Source organism: Apis dorsata, unplaced genomic scaffold (assembly GCF_000469605.1).
Source record: "Apis dorsata unplaced genomic scaffold, Apis dorsata 1.3 scaffold_74, whole genome shotgun sequence".
NCBI classification, from domain to species: Eukaryota; Metazoa; Arthropoda; class Insecta; order Hymenoptera; family Apidae; genus Apis; species Apis dorsata.
Genome location: NW_006263372.1, coordinates 631,220 through 656,143, shown reverse-complemented (window position 1 = coordinate 656,143; position 24,924 = coordinate 631,220). Strand labels below are relative to the sequence as shown.

At 25.0% G+C, this 24,924-nt stretch overlaps 4 protein-coding genes and 1 long non-coding RNA gene across 14 annotated transcripts in view; 1 reads left to right on the top strand and 4 right to left on the bottom strand.

Annotated features, from left to right (window-relative positions):
• The window catches only part of LOC102675393 (kinesin-related protein 4-like), a 74,374-nt gene that overhangs the window by 973 nt on the left and 48,477 nt on the right, over nucleotides 1–24,924 (top strand). For all 5 annotated transcript variants that reach the window (XM_031508095.1, XM_031508094.1, XM_031508093.1 and 2 more), the window contains exons 2-7: nucleotides 4,045–4,154; nucleotides 4,224–4,435; nucleotides 4,517–4,705; nucleotides 4,809–4,952; nucleotides 5,877–5,973; nucleotides 9,920–10,084. In XM_031508095.1, coding sequence (XP_031363955.1) covers nucleotides 4,045–4,154; nucleotides 4,224–4,435; nucleotides 4,517–4,705; nucleotides 4,809–4,952; nucleotides 5,877–5,973; nucleotides 9,920–10,084 — 917 coding nt within the window. The remainder of the gene's footprint in view (nucleotides 1–4,044; nucleotides 4,155–4,223; nucleotides 4,436–4,516; nucleotides 4,706–4,808; nucleotides 4,953–5,876; nucleotides 5,974–9,919; nucleotides 10,085–24,924) is intronic.
• LOC102677323 (sodium/calcium exchanger regulatory protein 1-like) lies at nucleotides 438–6,727 on the bottom strand. 5 transcript variants are annotated; one of them, XM_006610430.2, is made up of 5 exons: nucleotides 6,570–6,727; nucleotides 2,147–2,301; nucleotides 1,435–1,607; nucleotides 1,015–1,119; nucleotides 438–513 (listed from the first exon to the last, which is right to left on the bottom strand). In XM_006610430.2, exons 2-5 carry the CDS (start codon nucleotides 2,214–2,216, stop codon nucleotides 457–459), a joined length of 405 nt encoding a protein of 134 aa, XP_006610493.1. In that variant the 5' UTR covers nucleotides 2,217–2,301; nucleotides 6,570–6,727; the 3' UTR covers nucleotides 438–456. The 5 variants fall into 5 exon arrangements, with proteins under 5 accessions (XP_006610493.1, XP_006610492.1, XP_006610494.1 ...); XM_006610429.2 differs by having other exon boundaries at nucleotides 2,147–2,470; nucleotides 6,570–6,718; XM_006610431.2 differs by having other exon boundaries at nucleotides 2,147–2,488; nucleotides 6,570–6,711.
• On the bottom strand, nucleotides 4,804–5,751 carry LOC102677190 (cilia- and flagella-associated protein 299-like). Its single transcript, XM_006610428.2, has one exon. It carries the CDS (start codon nucleotides 5,677–5,679, stop codon nucleotides 4,978–4,980), a length of 702 nt encoding a protein of 233 aa, XP_006610491.1. The 5' UTR covers nucleotides 5,680–5,751; the 3' UTR covers nucleotides 4,804–4,977.
• On the bottom strand, nucleotides 11,374–13,531 carry LOC102677652. Its single transcript, XR_420985.2, has 3 exons — nucleotides 13,090–13,531; nucleotides 12,457–12,844; nucleotides 11,374–12,144 (listed from the first exon to the last, which is right to left on the bottom strand). It is a non-coding gene; the product is annotated as an uncharacterized LOC102677652 (long non-coding RNA).
• LOC102677736 lies at nucleotides 17,403–19,485 on the bottom strand. Of its 2 annotated transcripts, none has more exons than XM_006610432.2 (3): nucleotides 18,721–19,485; nucleotides 18,263–18,408; nucleotides 17,403–17,903 (listed from the first exon to the last, which is right to left on the bottom strand). In XM_006610432.2, exons 1-3 carry the CDS (start codon nucleotides 18,842–18,844, stop codon nucleotides 17,829–17,831), a joined length of 345 nt encoding a protein of 114 aa, XP_006610495.1. In that variant the 5' UTR covers nucleotides 18,845–19,485; the 3' UTR covers nucleotides 17,403–17,828. The 2 variants fall into 2 exon arrangements, with proteins under 2 accessions (XP_006610495.1, XP_031363958.1); XM_031508098.1 differs by having other exon boundaries at nucleotides 17,404–17,889; nucleotides 18,262–18,408.

The following is a 24,924-nucleotide window of genomic DNA, read 5'->3' as shown; positions in this document are numbered from 1 at the left end:
TTTTCTATTATATATAAACGTACAAATAATCTTGATACTTTTAAACACAACTCAAATACTCGAGATTTTAATTCTTTATTTTAAATTTATATTATAATTTTTATTTATCCATGCTTTTTTATATTATGCAACACGTGACATTCAGTAAAAGTAGGTGGGGCGCATGCCATAAATGACGGTAGAAACATTTACGATTGATCCGTGACTTTTTTCTTCTAGTCACTATTAGCATTTTCTATGCGAGTTACGTTTCATAATTTTTCTTTATTTAAAATATGCTTTCAAATTATATTATCTTAACTTATTGTTGTATATATATGTAATATATATACGTAAAATGTAAGTAAAAAATTAATCATTAATAATAAGTTAATGTAATATAATAAGTTAATAATAAGTTAATGTAATATAATAATATCGAATAAAATATAGAAATATTTTTGCAATTAAAATTTATTAAAGACGCTTAAAATAGCGTTTTCCTATTTGGCCACTCTTTTCGTGAGTCATTATCTGAAAATAGAAAATATAATATTATTAATTTTTTCATTTCATTGTTTATATGATTAATTTATACATACATACATGTAATAATTTACAAAGATTTTTATTTTGATTAATAAATTAGTGTTAATTATAAATTAACAGTTTAAAAAATATATATAAAATGTTGAAATATTTTTTATATTTTTTATATATATAATTAGTGTTATATATAATTTAAAGATTATATGTGTGCAATATATAAATGATAATGTGAATAATGAATAAATAAATTATGAAAAAAGTTTATTACTATCAAAGTAAGTTTAATATAAAAAAATCTCTTGTAAAATATTTGAATTAAAATCTTAAATTAATTGAATTAACCTCTAATTTTTAATTTAATTAATTTTCGAATAATTAAAATTTTTTTAAATAAAATCTTTCTATTTTTCTTTTAATATTTCATATTTAAAAAATTCAGAATATACTTCCAACAATTATGTGAATGAAAATATAAATGACACGTACCAAAACTACACCATCTTTTGTAATTTCGTACTTCCGTAATACTTTGCTGTTATTTGGACCGACTGAAACTGTCACTAGATTATCTCCCTCCAGTGTAGTTATATTCTAAACAAAAGCAGACATAAAATATTATAAAAACTAAAAATAGTATATACATAAATTATACTTATAGTTATAGTTGCACTGCATTAAATATTTAAGTATTTTTTTATGATTTTTCTAATAGATAAATGCAAGTATTTATCTTTTTAAAATTTATACCCTTATCTTATATAATGGTATATAAATTTATACCATTTAACGGTAAATATTTAAATTTATTGGATTATTAAAAAAATGATATTTTTTTTCTATAAAAAATTTAGATGGTTATCGATTAAGTTAAAATGAATACAATAGTTCGATAAATATTAATAGTACTTTCAGTATAACTCCTGTAGGCATGTATTCTTCGTATTCTTCACCGAGAGTAAACGTCACTTCTGCCATACGAATCATTGTAATGGTACGAATGGTCCATTTATCATCATCGTTCGATATTTCCAGTCGCGGACTGGACATACACATCAGTTTTCGTGGAATGTATGGTACACCTATAGGTGCATATAATTGAAAACGAAATCGCTTTTATTTTGATTTTGTATATAATACAATATTAATCACATTCAAAATTTTGTTTTTTATTAAATTAACGACATATTTAATATAATTCGATAAAAGGTTTACAATAAATATTTCATTGAGATTAAATATTTTAATTCTTTATTCAACGGAATATTTAATCAATAAAAAAAACGTACATATTATTAATATAAGTAATAAAAATATATTATACACATATTATATACATATGTAAATATATATACATGTATATATATTATATATTTGCACGTGCTATGTATACATACTTATACATTAATCAAGAACAAAATTTTAATTTATAATTATAATAATGCATTATGTATTTATAATTATTATTTTGTATAATAAATAAATATTTTTTTCATTCTTAAATGTTTCAATAATAAACTAAATAGAAAACAATGCGGAAAAAGATAATGTTATAGAAGATATTTATTTTTGCTTTCATAGGAAAATATACCACATTCATTTTTAGTCGCTTTCAACATACCCACAGCTTTAAAATATTCGTCGAGGTTTTCATTGCTTTCATGTTGATAAGTGCCGACGATCGATGTCATTTCTCTCTCCTGTTGGTAATGCTCCTGAGAAGATGTGTTTGGTATTCGTTTGAAACACTTTCTCACAGACTGTGGCGAGTTCTCACTATGAACCAGTTCGAAAGATTTTGATTTTAATATATTTGATGCAGTCGTCTCCTCACTATTATTGGTGTCTATGATGTTGATAAAATGTCTATCTAAAGCGTAATCTCCTTGTTCTTCAATCGTATGCTGTTTTGAAGTAACTTCTCCTCTCCATAGATTTTTTATATCTAAACGATATACTTAAACTGATATGGAAATGCATATAATTTTTCAAATTCTTTTATTTTATTTTTTTTAATAAATTAATTAGTAAATTATAATTTATAAAGTTTTCAATTTTTTAATTAGTAATAATTAGTAATAATTTAGTAATAATTATTTAAAAAGATAAATCTAATTCTTCTTATAATAAATTATAAATATCCGGATTCAATAAGATAAAGCGATATATTTGATTGTAATGTACTACTACGTTTATTAGATAAGATATAAAAGTATGAATGTTTTAGTAAAGGAAATGCATTATTTCTACAATGATATTTTTTTATGAAGAAATGTGAAACTTTTAATGAAATAAAGTTTAAATAATGATTGTTTCTTTCTATCTACTAAAAAGAAAAATATTAATAATTATAAAAATAACAAATATTTAAAAAAAAATGTAAAATATTGTCAAATAATTCACAAGAAAATTGTAAAATATTTAATTTTATTTTACTTTGAATATAATATAATAAGATGGGAAAAAAAACAAAATAATCTGATTCATTTAGAAAACTCTTGCTAAACTTAAATAATTTAAGTTTTATAATTTTATTATTTTTCAAATACAATAATTTAATTAAAATTTTCTCTTTAGTTTTGAAATATAATTTTAAAATTGTATGATTGTTATCTATAATTATCACAGTATAAGAACGTGATAAAATATGATTTTTAAAAAAATTAAAAATTATATAATATATATTTAAATATCAACTTTGAATTAATACTAATTATGAATTAAATATATTATAAAATTACAGTAGAATTTGATAAATAATATAAATTTCTTAATATAAATAATATGAACACTATAATGATATAAATATTAATATTTTTTTATCTAAATAATTTGAATAAGGAATTACAATAATTATAAATAATAAATAACAATAATTAATTAATTTTTATATGGAAATTTTTATATATATTAAATATAATCTTTAATATGATAAAATTTTCATTTGTTCCTCAATGAAAGTTTTGTGTATACATTACTTTAACTATATATTAACCATCTGTTGAATATTTAATTTTTAAATCGTAAAAAGCTTAAAAACTTTTTCTACGATTAAATCAAATAATTAAAAATTAAAATAATTATAATATATAAAATAATATGTAATGATTATAATTAGATTTCATATATTAGATTTCATATGCGCAAATATTAAGAAATATATTTCGAAGGTTAATTTAAAATTATTTTTTGAATAAATTAAATAATTTAAATTATGTATGTGCTTACGATTTAAAGAATTTCGAAATGAAAAATCCATGGTTGCTATTATGTATTATACTATTATATATAACAATATATTTTCATATAAAAAATAAATTTTTGAATTGTAAATTCAAAATTTCGTATATTACCGTCAATTTATTAACTACTGTTTCAATTATTTTTATGGTTTCTATATTCAGAGTTATATTGCGAAATTTATTTAGATAATTATTTTTAAAAATAATCTATATTATTATAAGTTCTTGGAGATTAATTATTTTATATATATATATAAAGAATTTTTTAATGTTCTAGGCAATGTCCAGCAAGTTTACAAGCATATTTAGTTCATCAAGTGATACAAGAAATTAAATCTATGTGCAAAAAACAACCAGAAGATTGTGGATTTAAATCCCAAGAAAAAAGTATGTTATCTTTCAATAAACTTTTTTTATATAAAAAAAATGTATCTAATGATATTTTTTATCTTATAGCATATACTTCATTAAAATTAATGCAAGCTATTATTAATAAAGTTAATGAAATTTGTACCCGTTATCTGGACAATAGTAGATTGGCATTATTGCCACCTCCTCCTTCAACTCCATTACCACAAATAACAGCAGGTGGAAGTAAAAATTGTAGAAGAAAAATGGAAGACCGTTATGTGATTTTACACGATTTACATACTACATTTGGTATTGAGGTAAATATTGATATTAGATATTTAATAATTAATACAATATAAATAATGAATTTTTTATTAAAAAAATATGTTTCAAATTAGGATGATTCTATAGCAAATTATTATGCAGTATTTGATGGACATGCAGGACAAGATGCAGCTGTATATTGTGCTGCTCATCTACATCAATATTTAACAGAAAGCATATATTATCCTACAGATCCAGAGCGTGCCTTACGCGATGCTTTTCTTACTACAGACAGACAATTTATAGAAAAATCAAAGACACAAGTAAGAAATAAAAAATATATATATATATGTATATATAATGTAATTAAATAAATGTGCAATATTTTATATTTATATAATTTTTATTTTTAATATTTTTATTTAGAAACTATGTGGTGGGACTACTGCAGTTTGCACTTTAATATTAAATAAAAAATTATATGTTGCCTGGGTAGGAGATTCAACAGCCATGCTAATAAAACGTGATAGTGTTGTTCAGCTAGTGAATCCTCATCGACTTCATCGTGAAGTAAGTATATTTCCATTTAATATTTTTAAATTTTACTCCTAAGAACATGATCATATAATATTACATGTTGATATTGTTGACTATGTATTCTTACTCGTGTTGTATATATTCCTGGAGTAGGTACTCCAGGATCTACATTAATGAAATGTCTATCATGATTATGTTTGAATCGAAGACCTAATATTGGATCTATAACAGGTTCAAAATTTAATGTTTCATTTAAACATGATTTTCCTGTTCTCCAATCATAGTATGCAAGATCAGATGCACAAGGCCATATCTTTTTTCTTCCTTCAAAATATGCAAGCCAATTTTCTTTTTCAAGTCTTTCATTATAATCAATGTAACCAGAAACCTCAAACTGAAGTTTTGTTAAGTTTCTTATAAATATAATAGTGGATATGATTTTCAATCTGTTTAAATGTTCTCTAAGTGCTAATTCTTGCATTACATTATCACTTGGTATCAATAGTTCTGATGTTAATTCATATGGTTTATAAATTGGAAAAACTAAATTTTTCACAGCTTTTAAACGTCGATAAAATGTATCTTCATCGAGTGTTTCACCTGCACAACGATAGCCAAGTTCAGCTAATTGACGTGCAATATGAAGATTTCCTAGATATCCAAGATCAACAAATGATATTAGAGAATTCAAATAATCTTCATAAGTGTCAAAAATTAGTAATCTCTTATCACTATCTATTTGTGTCCCTACTAATGTCATTTTAAATTTATTTAATTAATGATTTTAATAATTTATTATACCAAAATTTATTTTTTGATTTAAAGATATTTTGACAGTAAATTTCAAATTAGATTTATTTTGCTTTGTTTAAAAAACAATTGATACTTGATATATATAATGTGTCCTATTAAAAATTCATAATATTATCTGCGAAAAATATTCATTATTTGCTTTAGGATGAAGTACAAAGGATACGAAAAGCAGGAGGAGTAGTGATGCCAAGTATGGGAACTATGCGTGTAAATGGAGTATTAGGTGTTTCAAGGGCAATAGGTAAGTTAATTTTAATTTGTAACTTTGAAAGATATGATTCTATAATAAATTTAATAATTATTAATAATTTATTAATTTATTAATAACAAAAATTTTTGAAAAAAATAATCAAATTCTGCATAATATCAATATAGATTAAATAAAATAACCATAATAAAATTTTTATCACTAGATATTTATAAGATGCTATATATTTTAAATTTTTAAAAAATATATCTAATATTTTTATATTTATTGAAAATTAAAGATTATTTTTACTTTTTATTAAGTATATATTTATATTAGTTGTCATGAATATAATATATTAATAAACTCTTAAATATCTAAATTATCTAAAAAATAGAATATTTATGGTATTTTAAATATATGTATGACTAATTCATATTTTTGGTTCAACGTTTAGGTTAACTTTACATTTATCTATAATAATATATGACTATTATAAAACATTGCATATCACAATTTTTATAAAAAAAATTTTTGATACCAAACAAAGAAATTACGCAATTTTAATATCTCGATTTATGTTATTGATTAATAATATTTATATTTCAAGTTTAATATTCTATTCAAAGTATATTATTCTTAATACTTACATTTATTGGCACGTATAAAATAAAGTACATTAATATTCACTTGCACATTGCACGATTAATTTTATTTTTGATGAAATACTATATTTTACATTAACTTCTTAATCAATTTCACTATTGTCATGCAAACTAAATATCACTAGATGGCGATACAAGTATAATGATCGGTCAATTGCATTGAATATATATATATTTCAACAAATTCAATCGAAATTATATTTCATGTAACTTTAAAAATGTTATTATATATTTTCTATATTAGAAAATTAATTTTTCTAAATAATTATCTTTTTTAAATTTATTTTTTTTATTTCTAAATAGAATAAAAAACATTTATTTTATTATCTTCATGATATACTTTTTTTTATTATCAGTCATTTTTAAATTATTGTTTATTCTAAATTTATGATGTGGTTTACTTATTATACTTTTTTTTATGTAACCAGTTTTATTTTATAGAATAAAAAAAATTGAAATATAAAAAAAAATTTTTGAATGAAAATTATTTTTTTTCATTAAATTTGTTAATTATTTAATTATTTGAATAATTACAAATGAAGATAACTTTAAAAATTTACATTTTTGATAATAAATATCGTTCTGTTCTTATAAATTTTTAAATTATTTTATTCTAGTTCGTATTTATACTGTGTAATGATTTATTTTAGTTTTTTCAAACTTGATTCTATTATTTATTTTGACATGTAAGTTTCAAACTATTTTATTACAATTATTATTTGTTTTTATTTTAAAGAATTAATTTGATTCAAACTTGGATATTATGATAAATATTATATAAACAAATACATTTTAATAAATTTAAATAATAAATTTTACTTAATTAAATATTATTTTTAAAAATGTTAATGTTATATATATAATAAATATTATATTCAAGTTATGCACTATTTTATGATGTGAAAACAATCGAACGGTAAAAAAGTAACACATATATCGATAAACCATTTTTTAAATATTAATGATTTTTTTAAATTATTTTATTTAAAACTTTTGTGTGATATATATTAAAACTTAATTTAAATACAAATTAGATGAAAATAATTTGCATAAAAGTTACAAAAAATAAAGATAAAAGAAATAAATACTTGTTGATGGTTGGAAATTGATAAATACGTAATTAATAACAAGAATATAAATGATTATGTATAAATATAAATAATAGTTTATTATTCGACTCCTTTGTTCATCATATAATGCTAATTATAATAATTTAATGCTAATAATAATAATTTAGAATTTTTGCAATTTTTTAAAATAGGAAACAAATAATTTCAGAACTAATATTATGACGTTGTACTAATTTATCATATTATGATACAAAAAATCAAAAGTATATAGACGAGACACGTGGTGCCCTCTTTGTATCGAGCCCTTATTGAGCTTCTTAATTATAATTATTTAAATATTTAAGTTTCTTTTTATAAACAATCACATATTGTAATAATCTATTGTATATACGATAATTTGAATCTTCATCAACTAAATCTTGATCATCTTTACAAGATAATCCGATAAAAGTCACGTGTTTCACGTAGAAACCAAATAGGAAGAATCTGCGTATACTAACAGCTGGCCAACTATGGCTTAGGTACCACGAAGAAAAGGAAAGAAAAAATTCTGGACGCGTGTCGGGTATCCTGTTGGTTCCGTTTGACCGCTGACACAATAGTACGTGCAACCATGCTTCGAGCAATGGACGCTTTACTGGGTGGCTTCTACAATTGCATGCCCGGAATAATTAACAGCCCATTAAACCGTTTATGCATCGCGAGAAGACGCGTGTTTCGAACGCTTGTCCTCTGCAGGAATTTTGCTTCGACGTCATAAAATTTCGATAAGTGATATTTATCATAGAATTATATTTTATTTATGAATCTTTTATCGATCGTAAATATTTGTGGAATATTAATTACATCCAAACAAGTAATATCAGAAAAACATTTGCTTAATATTTTTTTTTGCTTTTATTTTGTTAATGAAAATAATCAAATGTTAAATCTTGTAAAGTTTTTTATAATTGTTATATAATATGTTTGAGTTAAATTTATGGTATTTTCGAATCTAAAATAGGAATATATATCAAATCTTTCTAATTCCTATATAAGTATATCATAGTATCAAAGACTGCTACCAGATGTCTCAATAATTTCTATTTTTTTGCAAGCATTTATTTTTATCTTAATTTATAAATAATATTTAAATTCCAAATTATTATATTTCAAATATCCATAGTAGTTTAATAGAATAGTTCTAATGATAAAAATTTTTAATAAGTTGATTATAAAAGTAAATAATTTATATATTTGAAATTAATTGAAAAATAAAAAACATTGCGCAATTATTAAAAAATAATTTTCAAATGATTTGTATTTGTTTAACATAATATTAATTTATTGAATCTCTTTCTCTTGAATTATTTTGATTTGGTAGCTTTTTAAAATCATAAAATATGCAATGTTAATTATAATATCGATAAAACAAAATATAATCTTTTTTTTCTAACGTTAAATTTAAGTAAAGTACGCGATTGAACAATTTATTATGATTATATTATGATTATATTATGATTTTTTTTTACAAATAACATAATGTAAAATTTTGTTATGTTGCAATTTATATTTAAAGCAGTACATAATTAAATAGTTTATATCATAAATGACGCAGTTTATATTCTTATATTAGAATATAATATGAAATAATGTTTATCAATTTCTTTAAAAATTTTTAATATAATTATGATTCGAATTAAATTTATGATATCTGAGAAATTTTTCAATTGAGTTTAGACAAAATAAAAGAATAAATGGAGAAAAAGAGAGAATTTCATATCCCGTGACGTGTAATTTTATGGAATTAACTATTACAGTTATTTATTACACGTAATGTTTTTTTTATATTTGAAAAACACGCGACGGTAAAACATGGGGAGTATCAGTATTCAACTAGGTTGCAATTAACTTTAATGAATGGCGTAGCTAATTTAAATAATGGTACCACTGTAATACAGATGCTTCCGGTTATTATAAATTTACGTGATTTTTTCATCGATTTACTATAACCATGAATGAAAATTCTTTACAGTTAAATTAAATAAACACGAAATTTTAGGTCCAATAATCAAATGTTTTTTAACTAATTTTATCGAACTTAATAAAAAACAATCGAAATACAATATTGTTGAGTATTTAATCGGTTTGAAATATCTAAATATTCGAATGATTTTTATCTAATTGGTATCCTTTTCATTTTTGTAATTAGAAAAATCATTCTATACTAGGATAAAAATTATTTTTTACAATTTTTATAATTTTTGTACTTTTACTTGATTTCAGGTGATGTTCGATATAAACCGTTCGTAACAGGTGAACCAGAAGTTAAATCTGTTCCTTTAGACGGAACAGAGGATTTTTTGGTTCTTGCCACCGATGGACTAACAGATTACTTGAATCCTAAGGAAATATTAACTATTCTCTATCATGAAATACAACGAAATCCAAGTAAGTATATAATTATATTGTTTTTTTGTAATTAGAAAAATATGCATGTATTTAACTTGATATTAGATTTCATTTCGAAAGCTATCTGACAGATTAGAAATTATTTATAATGTAAAAATAAAATTAGGAATCTTTTATTATTATGAAAATAATAAATAAATAAAAAGAATAATTATTTATGAAATAAAATAAGAAATAAATTTATTTGTTGATGTTGAATGATCTAATTTTAAATTATATTGACAAATTAAAAGAAGATTCGAAAAGGATTCACATTTTCGTAATATACATTTGATATTGCAAAAAAAGAAAAAAATGATTTCACAAGAAGGAAAAGATTTAGCTTCGTGAAAATTGAAATTGAATATTTGCCGACTTTCAGATATCCTCGAGTTTTTGAGGTTATAAAATGAGGGAGATACTTCTTCACTTTGTCTACGGTGTATGTTTTCCCCTTGCTTCAAGCATACTCCTCAAGTGTTCGAAACTGTACTCGAGTACACGTGTACTTGGCAAATATTCAAATTCCTGGGTTCCTCAAAAAGGAAACATTGCAGAAAATTATTTTTCCCGCGTTCATTTTATGCAGAAGTTATTTATTACTATATTTAACGATTCTGTGTTTAATTATAATGATATTTGTGATATTTTAAATGTTTTTCACTTTTTATATGACATACAATTAATGATAATATGAATAAGTATTGAATATTTTGAAAAATATTTTTCAAGATTTATAGAAAAAATTCTTCTTATTCAAAGAGTAAATGAAATAATTCATTTTATAAGAAGTTTGTCCAGATATTTTTAAAAATGAAATTAAATAGTTCATTGCTGAATGTCATTTTAGAATATACTCCTCTTGAGAAGCTATGTAAGATGCCAATACATTCTTCAAAATAATTTATTTTCTTATTCTTGAAATGATTTTGTGGAATGACATCATGATAAGATAATCATTATATTATTATTAATACATTAATCAAAATACTTTTCTTTTCAAGAAGTTTTAACTTTAATAAAGAAACATTTTGTCTATTCACTTTGTTTTCAAATATCCAAAAAGATTATATTAGAATTATATTAAGTTTGAAAATTATTTTATAAGATTTTTGATATTGATGCATCCCAAGTTAATTTAAATGAGTAACTTAATATTCATAATGATGAATATTATTAATTATGATTAAATAATAAAGTATTTAATCATATTTACCATTTGTTCAAAGAACTTTTATATAAAATTACAAATTATACAAATTACAAATATTACAATTACAATTATCTCGCCAAATTAAAAAGAGAATCAAGAGAAAATGATGAATTGGAGAAGCATTTTTAGTTATGTTCCATTAATTTGGTTGATCCGTTGCCGTGACACAGAGAAAATTTCCGTATCACGAATAGAACAATCGAAGCGAATAATTATAGAGTCGTAGAAACAGATCCATGCAAAATTATCGGGGCACGTTAAGTTCTTATTAATTCGATTAGATTTACTCGAATATCTATATTAATTAGAATATATAAGATATATATATATATATATAATTATTTATTACAATGCAATAATATAAAACTTCTTTAATCTTTTTATGTCTCTTATCGCTGTATATTTATCTGAATGAGTTGAGTTCCATTCAATAATGTCTTTCATTGGTTTCACAATCAGTTATTAATTAATCTTTAATGACACGTATTATGGTAATGTAATGAATGAAAGTAATTAATTACGTAATGAATTTATATCAAATCATAAACGATTTTAGGAATTGTATGGAGAATTTTTTTTAATGCAATGTTCAAATATTTTATTTGCATAAAAGTCACGCTTTTATTATTTACTTGAAAATTATGTTAATAATAAATCAGAGAGAATGTTGTTTGATGTGTTTACTCTTACTTCTCGTTCTAAGAAGCATGAATTCTTCTTGAAATTCTCGAATATTCAGGTCGGATTAAATGTGAAACTGTTTTATGGAGGATACGCAGTTTCTATTCCTAAACAATCTTTCGTCATAGAATCAACACATGTATATCGTGTTTCTAATATCTTTTGTCTAGAAGAATTATTAACAATTATTATTTACAATAATAATATATTTTATTGCTATAGTTCAATTATTATTAAAAAATTATTTATTTTCTCTACATAATTTCCAATAATAAAAATAGTAATTGTAATCATTGGAAATTAAATTTTATTAATATATATTTTAATCTAAAAATGATTTATCATTTTTCTGTTTTTTTAAAGTATTAACAATATTTTTAAAAAATTGAAATCTAATATAAAACGCAAGAAGTATTTTTTAATTGTTGTCAAAACTCTAATGATGTTTAAATTATTATTTTTTTGCATTTTATCTTACTTATGGAGAACAGTATCGTCAATTACATTAAACAATTTTTCTATCTATTTTTGTTTTGAGATCTCGATATTCCTGATGATTGTCGAACAATAGATAAAAGATGTATATCTGATCATTCGAGAAAGTAAGGTGAATACCGTCTCGCAAAGAATTTTGCACTGGAAAAGACGAATCTCGTAATGACTCGTATTCTTTATAACCTGATGCCAACAAACTGTGTCCAGTCTTTCTTCGTGGCGCTGTCATGCTCTGCTTCTTGTTGCTCCAGGGACGGAGATCGGAATAAATTGCTTACTTGTTTCGTGAATGTTCTTTCTTTCCAAAGAAAAATTTCACAAATTTGATTTGCTACACGAAATTCCTTCACCAAGGTTCATCCATCGCTTTTCTTAAAATATCAATATAGAGTATATTATTAATAAAATGTATAATATATATTTTAAAAAAAAAAATTATTTTTATTAAATGAAAGTAGTCTGAAGTGAAAATGCCAAATAAAATAGTGAATCCTAATTCATCGATAAAATCATAAATTAAAATCTTACATTAATTGCTTCTAAATTCTCTAAATTATTCATGGCACATGCAAAATATGATACGATTAAAAAATTGTGTCATTTATATTTCTCTTACATTTATGGCTCCTTGTTTACTTCATTAAATGCTTGCTGCATATTAAACAACTCTCCTCTGATTAATTCGTAAGCATCGAGCATGATCGATCGTCCACAAGGATTCAACATCGAAACGGAATAAAACGGACGTTCGTTTAACTTCATTAACAAAGCGAAATGGAACTGAACGTCAATTTGGAGAATCTCATTGGCAAAGTTTGTCCGATTTCATGATCGCGGCACAATTGGGCCAGTTCCTCTTGGCAAATTGCTCGAATTCCCATTGTCGAGATTCTATTTGAGAGGGTCAAGCTCCGGCACAATAGCGATTCCTAGGCCTAATTGCAGGAGCGTGTTGCGGGCACGTGGCGTATGGCACATCGTTGTCGAATATTTAACAGCGTTGCAGTTATGGATGGAGTTAAATCAATCATGACTAACGTTTGCAAGGAAAAATTAAAACCTGAAAATTTGAAAAAAAAATTGAAATAGAAATATAGAAAGAACTTAAAGACTTTTTTTTTATACGAAATAAACTCATAGGAAACATTCGTAAAAGTAATGATAAATTCGAATTATATGCATGTTTAGTTGAAATTGAGGTTAAAGGACGAAGTTATCCTTCTTTTGGCAAAGAAAAAAATTATGGGAATGAGAACAGCCGTAAAAATATAAATATCGAGTTTTCGTATTATTTGTTATAAATAATTATAAAATCGTATAAAAAAATAGAAAAGAAAATAGAAATTCAAAGTTGAATGACTTTTTGATCACGAACGCTCGCGATTGCGCGGTTGAACAGTGCTGAGGGCAAAACTACGGACAGCGAAATTAACGGAGTGGGGGCTTGAAACTTTAAGCCCTATTGGGCCTACTACATTGTTACCCGATCTTGTCCGATGTTACCCGAACATTGCTCCCGACTGTTTGCTGTTCTACCACAAACTGTTGAACTTCTCAGTGTATCCTTCGATCTTTGATGGAGTGAATTGTAATGTTCGCAAATATTAGTATTTTTGTTTTAAAAGAGCACGATTAAAATACCTAAGATACCTTAATAATAATTCTGTGATGCTAGATCGTGAAAGTCTTAAATTTCTAAATGGTAAATAACATTGTCATAATTGTTATATTCATTAAATATGAATAGAAAAATTTTTTAAATAATATTTCTTTCAAAATTTATTATATCAACTTAAATATTTAAAATATTTATATATTATTATATATTTATATAATGATATATAATTCATATATTTATATTTATATATTTGAATATTTATATGTAATATAAATATATTATTGTTTGTTATGACATATTTTAGAAAATTGTTACGAAGAAAACCTAATTAAAATATAACTTTCAATTTTCATTTCATTAAAGATTTTTAAAGATTTTAAAGATTTTTTTAATGTACATAAAAATTGTATAAATATTTGAATGCAAATTGAGTACATCGCTAGATGGCACTTTAGGTGCAATTACTTATGCTCGAGCTGACGCGATCAGTGAAGAATTTTGATCAGACATGGAACACTTACTTCTGATTATTTCGAATTTTCTAAGATCCATTAGATAGATAAAATCGTAATACGTAGTATATTAGCATTATGGGCGTTAATCAATTAATGAAAGCGTAATCTTTAAAATGTGCGTGAAAGTTCATATTGTTAAAAACAATTTTGATCGATCATTTTGTGCTTGAAAAATATCAAAATTAAATTTTAAATATCCTTTTTTCTTACAAATCTCTATTTAATATTTTTATATGAAAAAATTAAATTCCGATATTTCATGATATATATTCAGAATCTTTAAAAATCATCCATTAATTGCAATTTATAAAAAGATGTTAGATATAAATTATCAAAAAACGAATATTTCAAAAATATCGATTCTAATTCAAGTTTAATCAAATAAAATCTAAGTTTTCACACAATACATTATTAAATTTTTAAAAACATTAATACAATAGAATAATATTTCCAAAAAAAACTTTAATTACACATAGATTTCTCAATATATAAAAACAGAAGAATCTACAATATTCTTTTTTAGTCGAAGTAAAAAGAAACGGTCAAGAAATATATAGATTAGGCCTACAGTTATTTGGTTGAGAGGATAAAAAAGGTAACCGTTGGTGCAATCGATGCAAAGACAGGAGAGCCGCATTGCAGCATCCCTGGACGAAACACGGTGTATGATTGAGGAACGAAATAAAATTGAAAGCCGGGTTGCATAGTCTGAAGTGGGAAAAAGATAGAAATGTCTGAACCAGCATGGCTGTCGAGTGCATCCTAACAGGAAGAGTACGGTGGCACATAAAGCTCTCTCGTAGTAGGATAGAAACTCTAGTTGCGAAGAGAAATATTATCAGGTTTACATGTTTCTCCCTGTTTTTAATAAAATTGACACTGATTGCTAGACTTCAACATGATTAAAATTGATATAGCATGTGGTTTAATATAAAGTAAATTTCAATATAGATTTAATATAATATCTATACATATTGAACGAGAAGAATTATTTTTCTATTTAAAAGAAAAAAAAATTTTTTTAAATTAAATTGTTGATTAAATTTAACAATAATTTAACAAATTCAATAAAAATTAGTTACAAGAGATACAAATTAAATTATATATGAATATCAAACTGACTTCACATTAAAATTTCCTTAATTGAAAAGAAAAATTAAATTAATTTTCAAAAGCAATGAAATTTATTTAATAGTGAAAAAATTTAATTGTAAGTAAACAAATTCATATCAAATAATAATCCAATAAAAAAATTTTAAAATGACTAAAAAAAATATTTCAAAATTCCTTTTATTTGCTCAAATAAAAATTTTTATTTTAAGAAATTAACTTTTTATATTAACAAATTTACAATTCTTTTTATAATTCTAAAATAAATCTTGCTCAATATAAATTATAAATTATCCTAAAGAAAAATCACTCAAAAATATAAACTATTAGCAACAAAAACGCAACAAAAAGATTTGAAAAATTTCTCGAAAACTTTTCTATTCGTTCTCTCGTATTGGCGGGGCTTTAACCTGCGCCGTGACTACCTCTTCCTTCGTCCTCGGGCAAAAGAGTCGATGCTTATGGATCCTCCGACCATTCGCTCGTTCGTCATTCGTTTGTGAAGTCGTCTGACAGAAGGCACACCGACAATCCTCACCTGTCGGTAGCACATTTTCTTTTCCTTCCGGTGAATATTCCGGTTGACTCTTCGCCTTCTTCGTTGCAATCTCGCGAATAAAAAATTCCCTAGTCGATAGTAATAATCGGTTTAAAGAACCCGCGGCGAAACTTTTTCTATGTCTCGAAGTTTTCACGCAAGTAGGTTGGGGATAGAGTTTGTTTCTTTAGATTCTGGTCGACTCTCGTGACTTTAGAGATCCTTGGTATAAGTTGTTCGACAGAAACAGTTGATCGAATTTCAGTGTCTCGCATAGTGATCTATAGTGTTCTGATAGGAGAGGAAGAAGAGAATAATCGTGTAAATCAGTGGGGACGAATTACGATTGTGTTGGTAAGTTTGACGTGTAGTGAAAAATTATATATAAATATTTTTTTATTTTATTCAAATAATGGAAAGTTTAGTGAAAATAATGAATTTTTTATATTTTGTAAAGAGAAAAATATAGATTTTTATTTTAATTTATGGAAATCAAAGATATTGTCCTTATTTTATTAAAATTTCTATTTAATAATGAAATATAAATGAAATTAATAATTTTTTCATAAATTTACAATTTTTATAGATCTTGAAAATTTATACATGTTAAGAATAATTAGATTTTATACATTAAATATTAATTTTTTTTTTAAACAATTTTTTATATTATTGTCATGAATATTCAAATTGAATATGATGATAGGACGATTATTAAAAAACTTCTGACATTATTTCCTCTTATGAATGAACACATGAAATTTTAACCGAGATATTGGATTTTTTTTTTTTATTTAATCATTATAATTACTTAAACATGTATTTGTTCCAAAAATGTCAATCAGCAACAAGTGTTTAAAACCATTCTATTTCTTGTGCATATCATTTTTGTTATAATATAAAGAATTTTTATTAATTGTATTTTGTTTGAAAGAAAGAAAGTATTTAAAAATAAAAAATATTTTTTTAATTACTTATTCAATTAATTTTTTTTTTAATTATATTTTTAAAATAATTATGATATATGTGTCTTGTTTTTTTCATCTCAATATATTTTAATAAAAACTTAAACTAATTAAAATTCAAATTCAGAGTCAAACGATTTTTGATTATTTATGATCTATCATTGATTTTAAAAATAGTTTCTTCATCAAAATTGTATGCCAACAAATAAATTTAAATTAAAAAAGAAAATAAATTAAAAAATAAATTAATTAATCTCTAATGACACATGCTAAGCTGCTAGAAAATTAATGAAAATTAATGAAAAATTATGTAAAAATCATTTTGGTAGATTCTGTTCTCTAATAGTTATACTAATTATTAAAATTTACAAATAAACATTATTATTTCATCGATAGAATTTTTTGATTAAAAGATAAGATCGATAAGAAATTTATTATTATAAAAATATTTTACTTAGTTGTTTTTTCGAATCCTTAAAGTTAAATGCAATCATAAGTATTCTCGGCTTTTCTTCCTGTGAAAGACGTTGATTTTGTAATTAATATCGATGACAGTTCGCAAACAATGTTTCTTCCTGTTTCGTATTCAACCATGGTGCAAAGAGTATGCAATTATGCGCTTGTATACGCGTGATGCGAATTAATCATCAAGGCGGTTGTCGTCCTTTGCCATCTGTACATCATACCGGCCTATGTTTATAAAATAAACAAATTGTTTTTTAAATTGTTTTTAGATATTTTCAAATATTAAAGAAATTCATTTATAATTTTTACAAAATTATATATAGAATATCTAACATATTTACATGAAATTCTGCATGAAAATTATTGCGAGAAATTTCTAAAAATGTGTTAATGAAAGATATTTCGTTTTTTAGAATTAAAATTAAACGACTAAATGTGGAAGAATAATGTTTTGATTTCAAAGTAATTCATTGTTTATTGAATTTCCTAGATTTACATAAAAAATAAATTTTTGGAAATTTGGTAAGAAAGGAAGAGAAACGCGAGAATGATCATCGTCGTGTGAAATATATTTTCTCACCATGAGAATGTTGGCCGTTCATTGAAAGGAGCCCGGAAATCTCTTTCTCCGCGAAACTCCGGTACAGTCGTCTGTGAAAATATACTTCTTGGTCACGAACCATGCAATTATCGCTGCCGGCATTCTTTAATGGAATTCTTTTCGATTCTACGAAATAAAGAGTACTATTTTTATGAAAAAGTTAACCAAAACTCTATTTTAGCAATTTTTTTATAGATTAAAATATTTTTATTATCACAATTATTATTAGATATCAAGAAAAATTTTAATCAAAAAATTAAAAAAATATTGATAAAAATTTTTGTAAATATTTGATAGAAAAATCTATGTATTCTCAGAAACCTAGAATTTAAATTTATTCTTCATAAAAAAAAGAATTCCATAAATTTATAAATCTTCAAAAATCAATCGATCATACATTTAGAAACAATGTTAAACGTTGAATAAAAAATTCTTGACCTTCATTTAACCGACAAACTACACAATTTACATAGAATAGTATCTTCGAGAATAACAAATAATCAAATGAACAATTGTAAGCGCCACTATTATCACGTAAAAGGCGTTGAAACATCAGCGTCATCCTCAAAACGTTTATGTGTATCTTGTTATGCAAATGCTTTCAATTTAGCAATTCTATCATGGCTTTCTACCGAAAGAATATATCCGCATCCCTTTTTATTCATCCATCTTCTGAAAAAAAAAAAAAAAAAAAAACATCATCACGTTACCAACTTACCAGGTACGCGTAATCACTTTGGTCGTTTACAAGCTATGCAGGATAAAAATTCCATGTAGGAAGAACACGGGTTCATAATGAGATATAAAAAGTAGTAAACACGGCCACTTTAACCAGAAACGTTTCTTCCGCTTCTTTGTTACACCCTTTATTTTTAATATACCAACAGCAACGTCACCATCTTCCTCCTCCTCTCCCTCCTCTGCCTTCAACTGTTAATCCTGCCAGCCCTTTCTCCCCGCTTCCCCTTCCATAAATATGCAGATGACTTTTAATTAGACGCACTCGGAATTCACTGCACGCTCATCCACTTGCAGCTGCACTTTAGACGTCGGTGTCACTCGGATCCTGTTTTCACTTGTTTTACCCGGATGATATTAAAACATCCATGCGAGCACGACAAAACCTGTCAGCTATTTCATAAGGATTCACAGCTGGGTTCAACTGTTCGTTATTTTACTGATGCTTTGTAGTAAGGTTAGATGGTTAACATGTTAAATGATTAATTAATAATTTATCCTAAAAATAATTTATCCTAAAAGTTTTTTTTTTTAATGATTTGTTTTTTAATGATTTTTTATTAGATATTAATGAATAAATTAGTATTAGTGAATAAATTAACTTCTTACCTTATGTTTTTAATTTAGTTAACAATATTTGTTAACTATGTATTAATATATAGTATGAATTTGATGAATCTTAATTTTTTTTGTAAATCTCATTTGGAAATTCAAAAATGAATTAAAACTGTGTTAAATGTTAATGACTATTTATAGAATATGATGGAATAATATAAACAATGTTTAAACTTGCGAAAGATCAATAATTATTTTTAGGTTAGCTCATAATCTAAAAATTAAAAAAAGAAGTTTTCCTCAATTTTAATTTATTTTTCTATCACGAATAAGAGGATATATTAAAAACATATTTTTAAAAAATTGTTACGCGTTATAAAATTTATTTTTGCAAAGTACGAATGTTAAAAAAGTATGTAGTTTATTTCTAACGTCTAACACAAGCCATAGAACATTTACGCATACGAGCATCCGCCGGATATCCGCGCTTCTTGCAAACTATTATTTGCGCTGCTTGGAGAAGGCTCTTTCTTCTTCAACTTTACTCCTAGCCTCACTTACATTGTTAACAGTGTTATTAAATCTTCTTCTCGTGGAAGTAAGTCGACAGTACAATTTTAACACTCTGTTGCGTTTGTTCTGTAAATCTTGTGATTAGGATATCTTGCAGTTGAAAATATAAAATATAAGATAATACGAAAAATATGTATTATAAAAAAAAATTATTATTAAAATCCATAAAGTTATCATATACTCACTATAATTCGATTTGATTTTCTTTCTAAAATCAATCATTTCAATGAATTTTTTTCTATAGTGTGAATTAAAAATTTTAATCCACTTAATATAGATTAATAGTCTAGATAAAATAATGATGAAAACAATTCAAAATATTCCTTCTTTTTTACGAGAGAAAATTTTTTTCAATGATATTTTTCTTTTTTGTAACACAAACATAGTATCGATCTGAAAGATCCTCCTAAAAAGGACAGGTAATCCCAAAGAAAAAAACATCTCAATTGCATAACTGCAGCGTGTGTATAGAGCAAGATGATTCTTGGTCGACTGTGGCGACACACGACGAGCAGGGTAAGCGTGGAGCCGCATGGCAACAGCGGAACCGTGTTAAAATATCGCAATAAGGCATTAAACAAAGGAATCCGGGAGGAGCTGAACCAAGACCGCGGTTACTGAAGCGAAACGGCTCGAGTGTTTCTTCGTCTTGAAAGGACTCGTCGAGTCTTCCATTCACAACACGATTCTTCCTTTGCTCCTTTTCAACGCTGATTTTAGGAATATACCCTTATTCCCAGCTTATTCTTTCGTCTTTCAGTCTAGACTTCTCTTTAGAGACTTCTCAATCGAGACACGGTAGATCTGTTTTCCTGATAAAACTGTCGACGTGCTGTGCGTAACGATTACTCATACGGTAACGTTTCTCCACGGTATTCGATGTTTCCTCTAGTTTCTCGGCTTTTTTCATTGTAACTAGTTCTGGTAAGCAGGTCATATCAATTGAAATCGAATAAATACGATTTCGTTTACGGCACTATCGCCATTGCTATGAGAACAATCTTTTTTTTATAATAGATTCATTCGAAAGTTTTTTTCCTCCTCTTTCTAAAAAAATTTCTAAAAAAAATTCTGTTAATTAGTCTGTAATGTAATATTCATTATTATATATAATTATTATATAACATTTATTTGGTTGCATATCTTCATTTATTTATCATGTAAAAATAGAAAAGTTGTTATCAATACATATCTTGGTTTCAATAAAATGATATAATAATTATTTATAATAGTACAGTAATAAGTAGATAAGAAATATCTTAAAAATACTTCATCACAATTTATTATATCATGCAAAATTTATAAAGAATATAGTATTCTTGATTTATATTATTGATTTTTCATACAAATTAACAATAAAATAGCTTTTAATATTCTTAAATAGCATAGAATGCATTAATTTGACAATGAAATTTAGTATATTATTTAAAAAATTATTTAAAATTATTTAAAAAAAAATTCATTTATAATGCTTAACAAACTTTTAACTTTAATTGATTATAGTATATACATATATGTATATTGGATTCTAGATAAGAGATAAATTACGAGTAAAATACATTTATATTTTTCATTGAATTAATCATAGATATTTACAATTGCATGTTTAATATTTGGAAGAAACATATATATGTTGGGATAAGGATGACGTAGAAAAGATAAAGAAAAGGAATTGCAGAAAGGATGATGTAGAAGAAACTTGGAGGGGGCAGAGAACTGTAAGACTGAATAGAAGCAAAACATTTATAGAAATGACTGTTATCGATATACTGGCGTTTATGATAGATATTACTAAGATGAATTATATTATATGTATAATATGAATATATTCATGTTTATGCTCAATCAATAATGTATATCACTGTTATTATCCATAATTAATCTCTATAACATAGATACTTTTATATGAAAAAAATTTTGTTTCTTTCCAATTCGCTATGGGAAATCTCTATAAGTTCAATATAAATACATATCTCTATAAGTTCAATATAAATATATATAATAAATTTATTTAATTCAAATTATTTTCCAATATTTAAATAACTTATCTGTAATTCGAACTTAGAATAGTTTAATTCTTTATAAGGTTTATCTTTATCTGGAATTATTATCACCATTACTTTTATATTTTTTTAAGCTCTTACAATTGAAAAAAAATATTATGTAAATTTTTTATATGCATCGAATTTTCACTTGTTAAATCTCTTTTATTCAAAAATTTCAACATGAATAAAAGATAAAACTTTCATAACGTGAAGATTTATAATTGTATACATACATCGAATATAAATGCATAAATATCTCAATTGAACGATCATATTCAAATATAAACATTATAAAAACTTGTTCAGCGGGGAAAGCTTCATAGCTGCTAGGCCTCAATACGGATCAAGATTTTAAATATATATTGCAAGATCAACTGTACATATATATTAAAAATATCTATATTTGATCCATATAATTTTTAATATATGCGTACTTTTTCACATATTTTTCATGTGAATTTAAATATAAAATATTGAATGTATATTCAAATATATATAAAATAACACAAGGTATCCGTGTACTTAAAATAACGCATATTAAAATATGAAATCTACGTTATTCATTTCACATGTTATTCATTCACATTAATCATATGTATACACGTGAAGAATCTCTAGTCCTCAGTTGAGATACTCATTGTCAGTCAAAATCAAGAAATACAGTAGTTTGTAGAGTCTTGCCGTTGGAAGGACCACTGGATTTCACGTCAGTGATGAGAACCACTTGTCCGTACTCGTCTGCCGGCGTATAGACTGAAGTAACCTAACCGCAAACCTGGTGAATCACTCGAAGGACGCTCTCCCTCTACCTCTCCTCCGTCGTCTCGCTCCTTTTTATTTTTCCGCCATCCATCGTGATTCAGGATGGGATCGGTTTAATCCTGCACAGTCGCAATAACCCTTCGAATGCATGGATACCACCGTCGACTCTTATTTTCCTTTTCGACTTTTCCTCGCTTCTTTCCGCGATCGAACAACCTCTCCAATACTCTAAAAGTCCAGACTAATCCTGATCAAGAGAATCCCTCGAGAAACGTCGATCAGTGTCGCGAAGTTGAATAAGAAGCGTCTCCGATAGAGGGCACCGTTGTTCCACTATTTCTCCCTCCACATAGCATAAAGTTCCAATTTCTTTTTGTAGTTGCATTTCATTGGATTTCTTTCTTTTGGAGATATTTTTCGTTTCGTTACACTTCTATCTGATAGTTACCGCCATATGCAAGTTTCTTAATCTTGTGTCGTGATTAAGTTTAAGGAAATTGTTTTTATTGTGCTTACATTGAATATATTTGGTTGAATATATTTTATTTTAGTGGATACGATGATTTGATGCTATTGTTTTAGTTCGTTTTTTTGTTCATTTTTCGAATCATTAATAATGAAAATAATCGAAAGAAAATATGGTTTATTGATACCCTGTGTATCTTCTGTTTTGAATTTTACTGACGGTACTTCTAATTTTAGTAAGATTAAGAAATTATTTTTATGTTTTTTCTTCATCGTATACAATAGGTTATAAGCGTTATAACATTATTTCTTATGAACCTTTCAATTGTAATAATGTTCGTGACGAATGAGCAAGACCGTAATTCCAAGTTGGCTATCCTCCCAAGTGAAAAGGAATTGTATGACCCCGAAATCTACGGCCTTGAAAGTCAACCTTGATATTTCAAGTTTTAAATTATATTTTACGTAATTTTATTTTTATCTTATATGTATATTGTCTTTATATCTGAAGATCTATTAACGACAAAACTTTTTCTAAGATTAAAAATATTCTTGATTATGATTATATAATATAATTAACACAGATAATTTAAAAATGATATTTCTATCTTTCTAAGATTAATACAATTTTTCTGGACGATCAGATACAAATATAAAAAAAAAAAATGAAGAAAAAAATTTGTTGAACCATAGTATGCTCTCAAGGAATGTTCGCTCTGCATTTTTATTCCTCAAGCCACATTAATTACTCTGTGCTCGTTACTCATTCGACTTTGCACCGATTCTAAAGTAAATTCATAATTACCATGCCATACAAGAATCTAATCATTCGACTGGTATAAAACTTTTCATTTATTTTCACCTCCTTAATTAATAGAAATATATTTCTCGTGGAACGACAAAAAAAGAAGAGAAAATAACATGTTCAAATTTATAAACTTAATTTTAATTTTACTATCGATCGTGCATATTAATTACCGGAAATGATCTCGTCAATATGTATAATCGCCGATTATATATATATTTCATTTTTGTTCGATTGCATTTCGTATCGCGATATGCATCGAGCTTATGAACGTATTCGTTTCCTTTTTTCATCGATACCGTTAAGCATTTTTGCTACAAAATCGTGGTGCGGCAACGAAAACAGTTTCGCAATATCCTCTCCGTTTTTAATTGGACTAACTTAGTGTTTCCTCTGTTATTTTTCAACGTTACGAAGTGATGTAAAAATTATATTTAGCACGTTCAATGTAGATGACATGAATGCAAAGAATTTCTTATTTTATGACAAGTGACGTGTACCGTTATGTATATATTTATAAGTTCTTTTTAATATATAGATAGTAAAAAAGAGTTTTCCACGGTTTCACGGTTTTCATACACCATGTTCGATATCAGTATAGTTTTTATTGCGTTTTCCGCCATTTTATAATTGTTTTATATCGATACAGGATCTATTATCTGCCTCGTATTTCGATACGTTTTAGCATCGAATTCTACA

Excerpts from the sequence above, each read along its gene's own strand:
- LOC102677323 (XM_006610430.2), bottom strand. The coding sequence starts at position 2,216 with ATGACATCGATCGTCGGCACTTATCAACATGAAAGCAATGAAAACCTC. Across the intron at positions 1,608-2,146 it reads CGAATATTTTAAAGCTGTGG|GTGTACCATACATTCCACGA; the intron begins GTATGTTGAAAG and ends ATGCACCTATAG. Across the intron at positions 1,120-1,434 it reads CTACAGGAGTTATACTGAAA|AATATAACTACACTGGAGGG; the intron begins GTACTATTAATA and ends GCTTTTGTTTAG.
- LOC102677736 (XM_006610432.2), bottom strand. The coding sequence starts at position 18,844 with ATGACGCTGATGTTTCAACGCCTTTTACGTGATAATAGTGGCGCTTAC. Across the intron at positions 18,409-18,720 it reads AGTTTGTCGGTTAAATGAAG|AATCGAAAAGAATTCCATTA; the intron begins GTCAAGAATTTT and ends TTTATTTCGTAG. Across the intron at positions 17,904-18,262 it reads TGAACGGCCAACATTCTCAT|GGTATGATGTACAGATGGCA; the intron begins GGTGAGAAAATA and ends TAAACATAGGCC.
- LOC102677190 (XM_006610428.2), bottom strand. The coding sequence starts at position 5,679 with ATGACATTAGTAGGGACACAAATAGATAGTGATAAGAGATTACTAATT.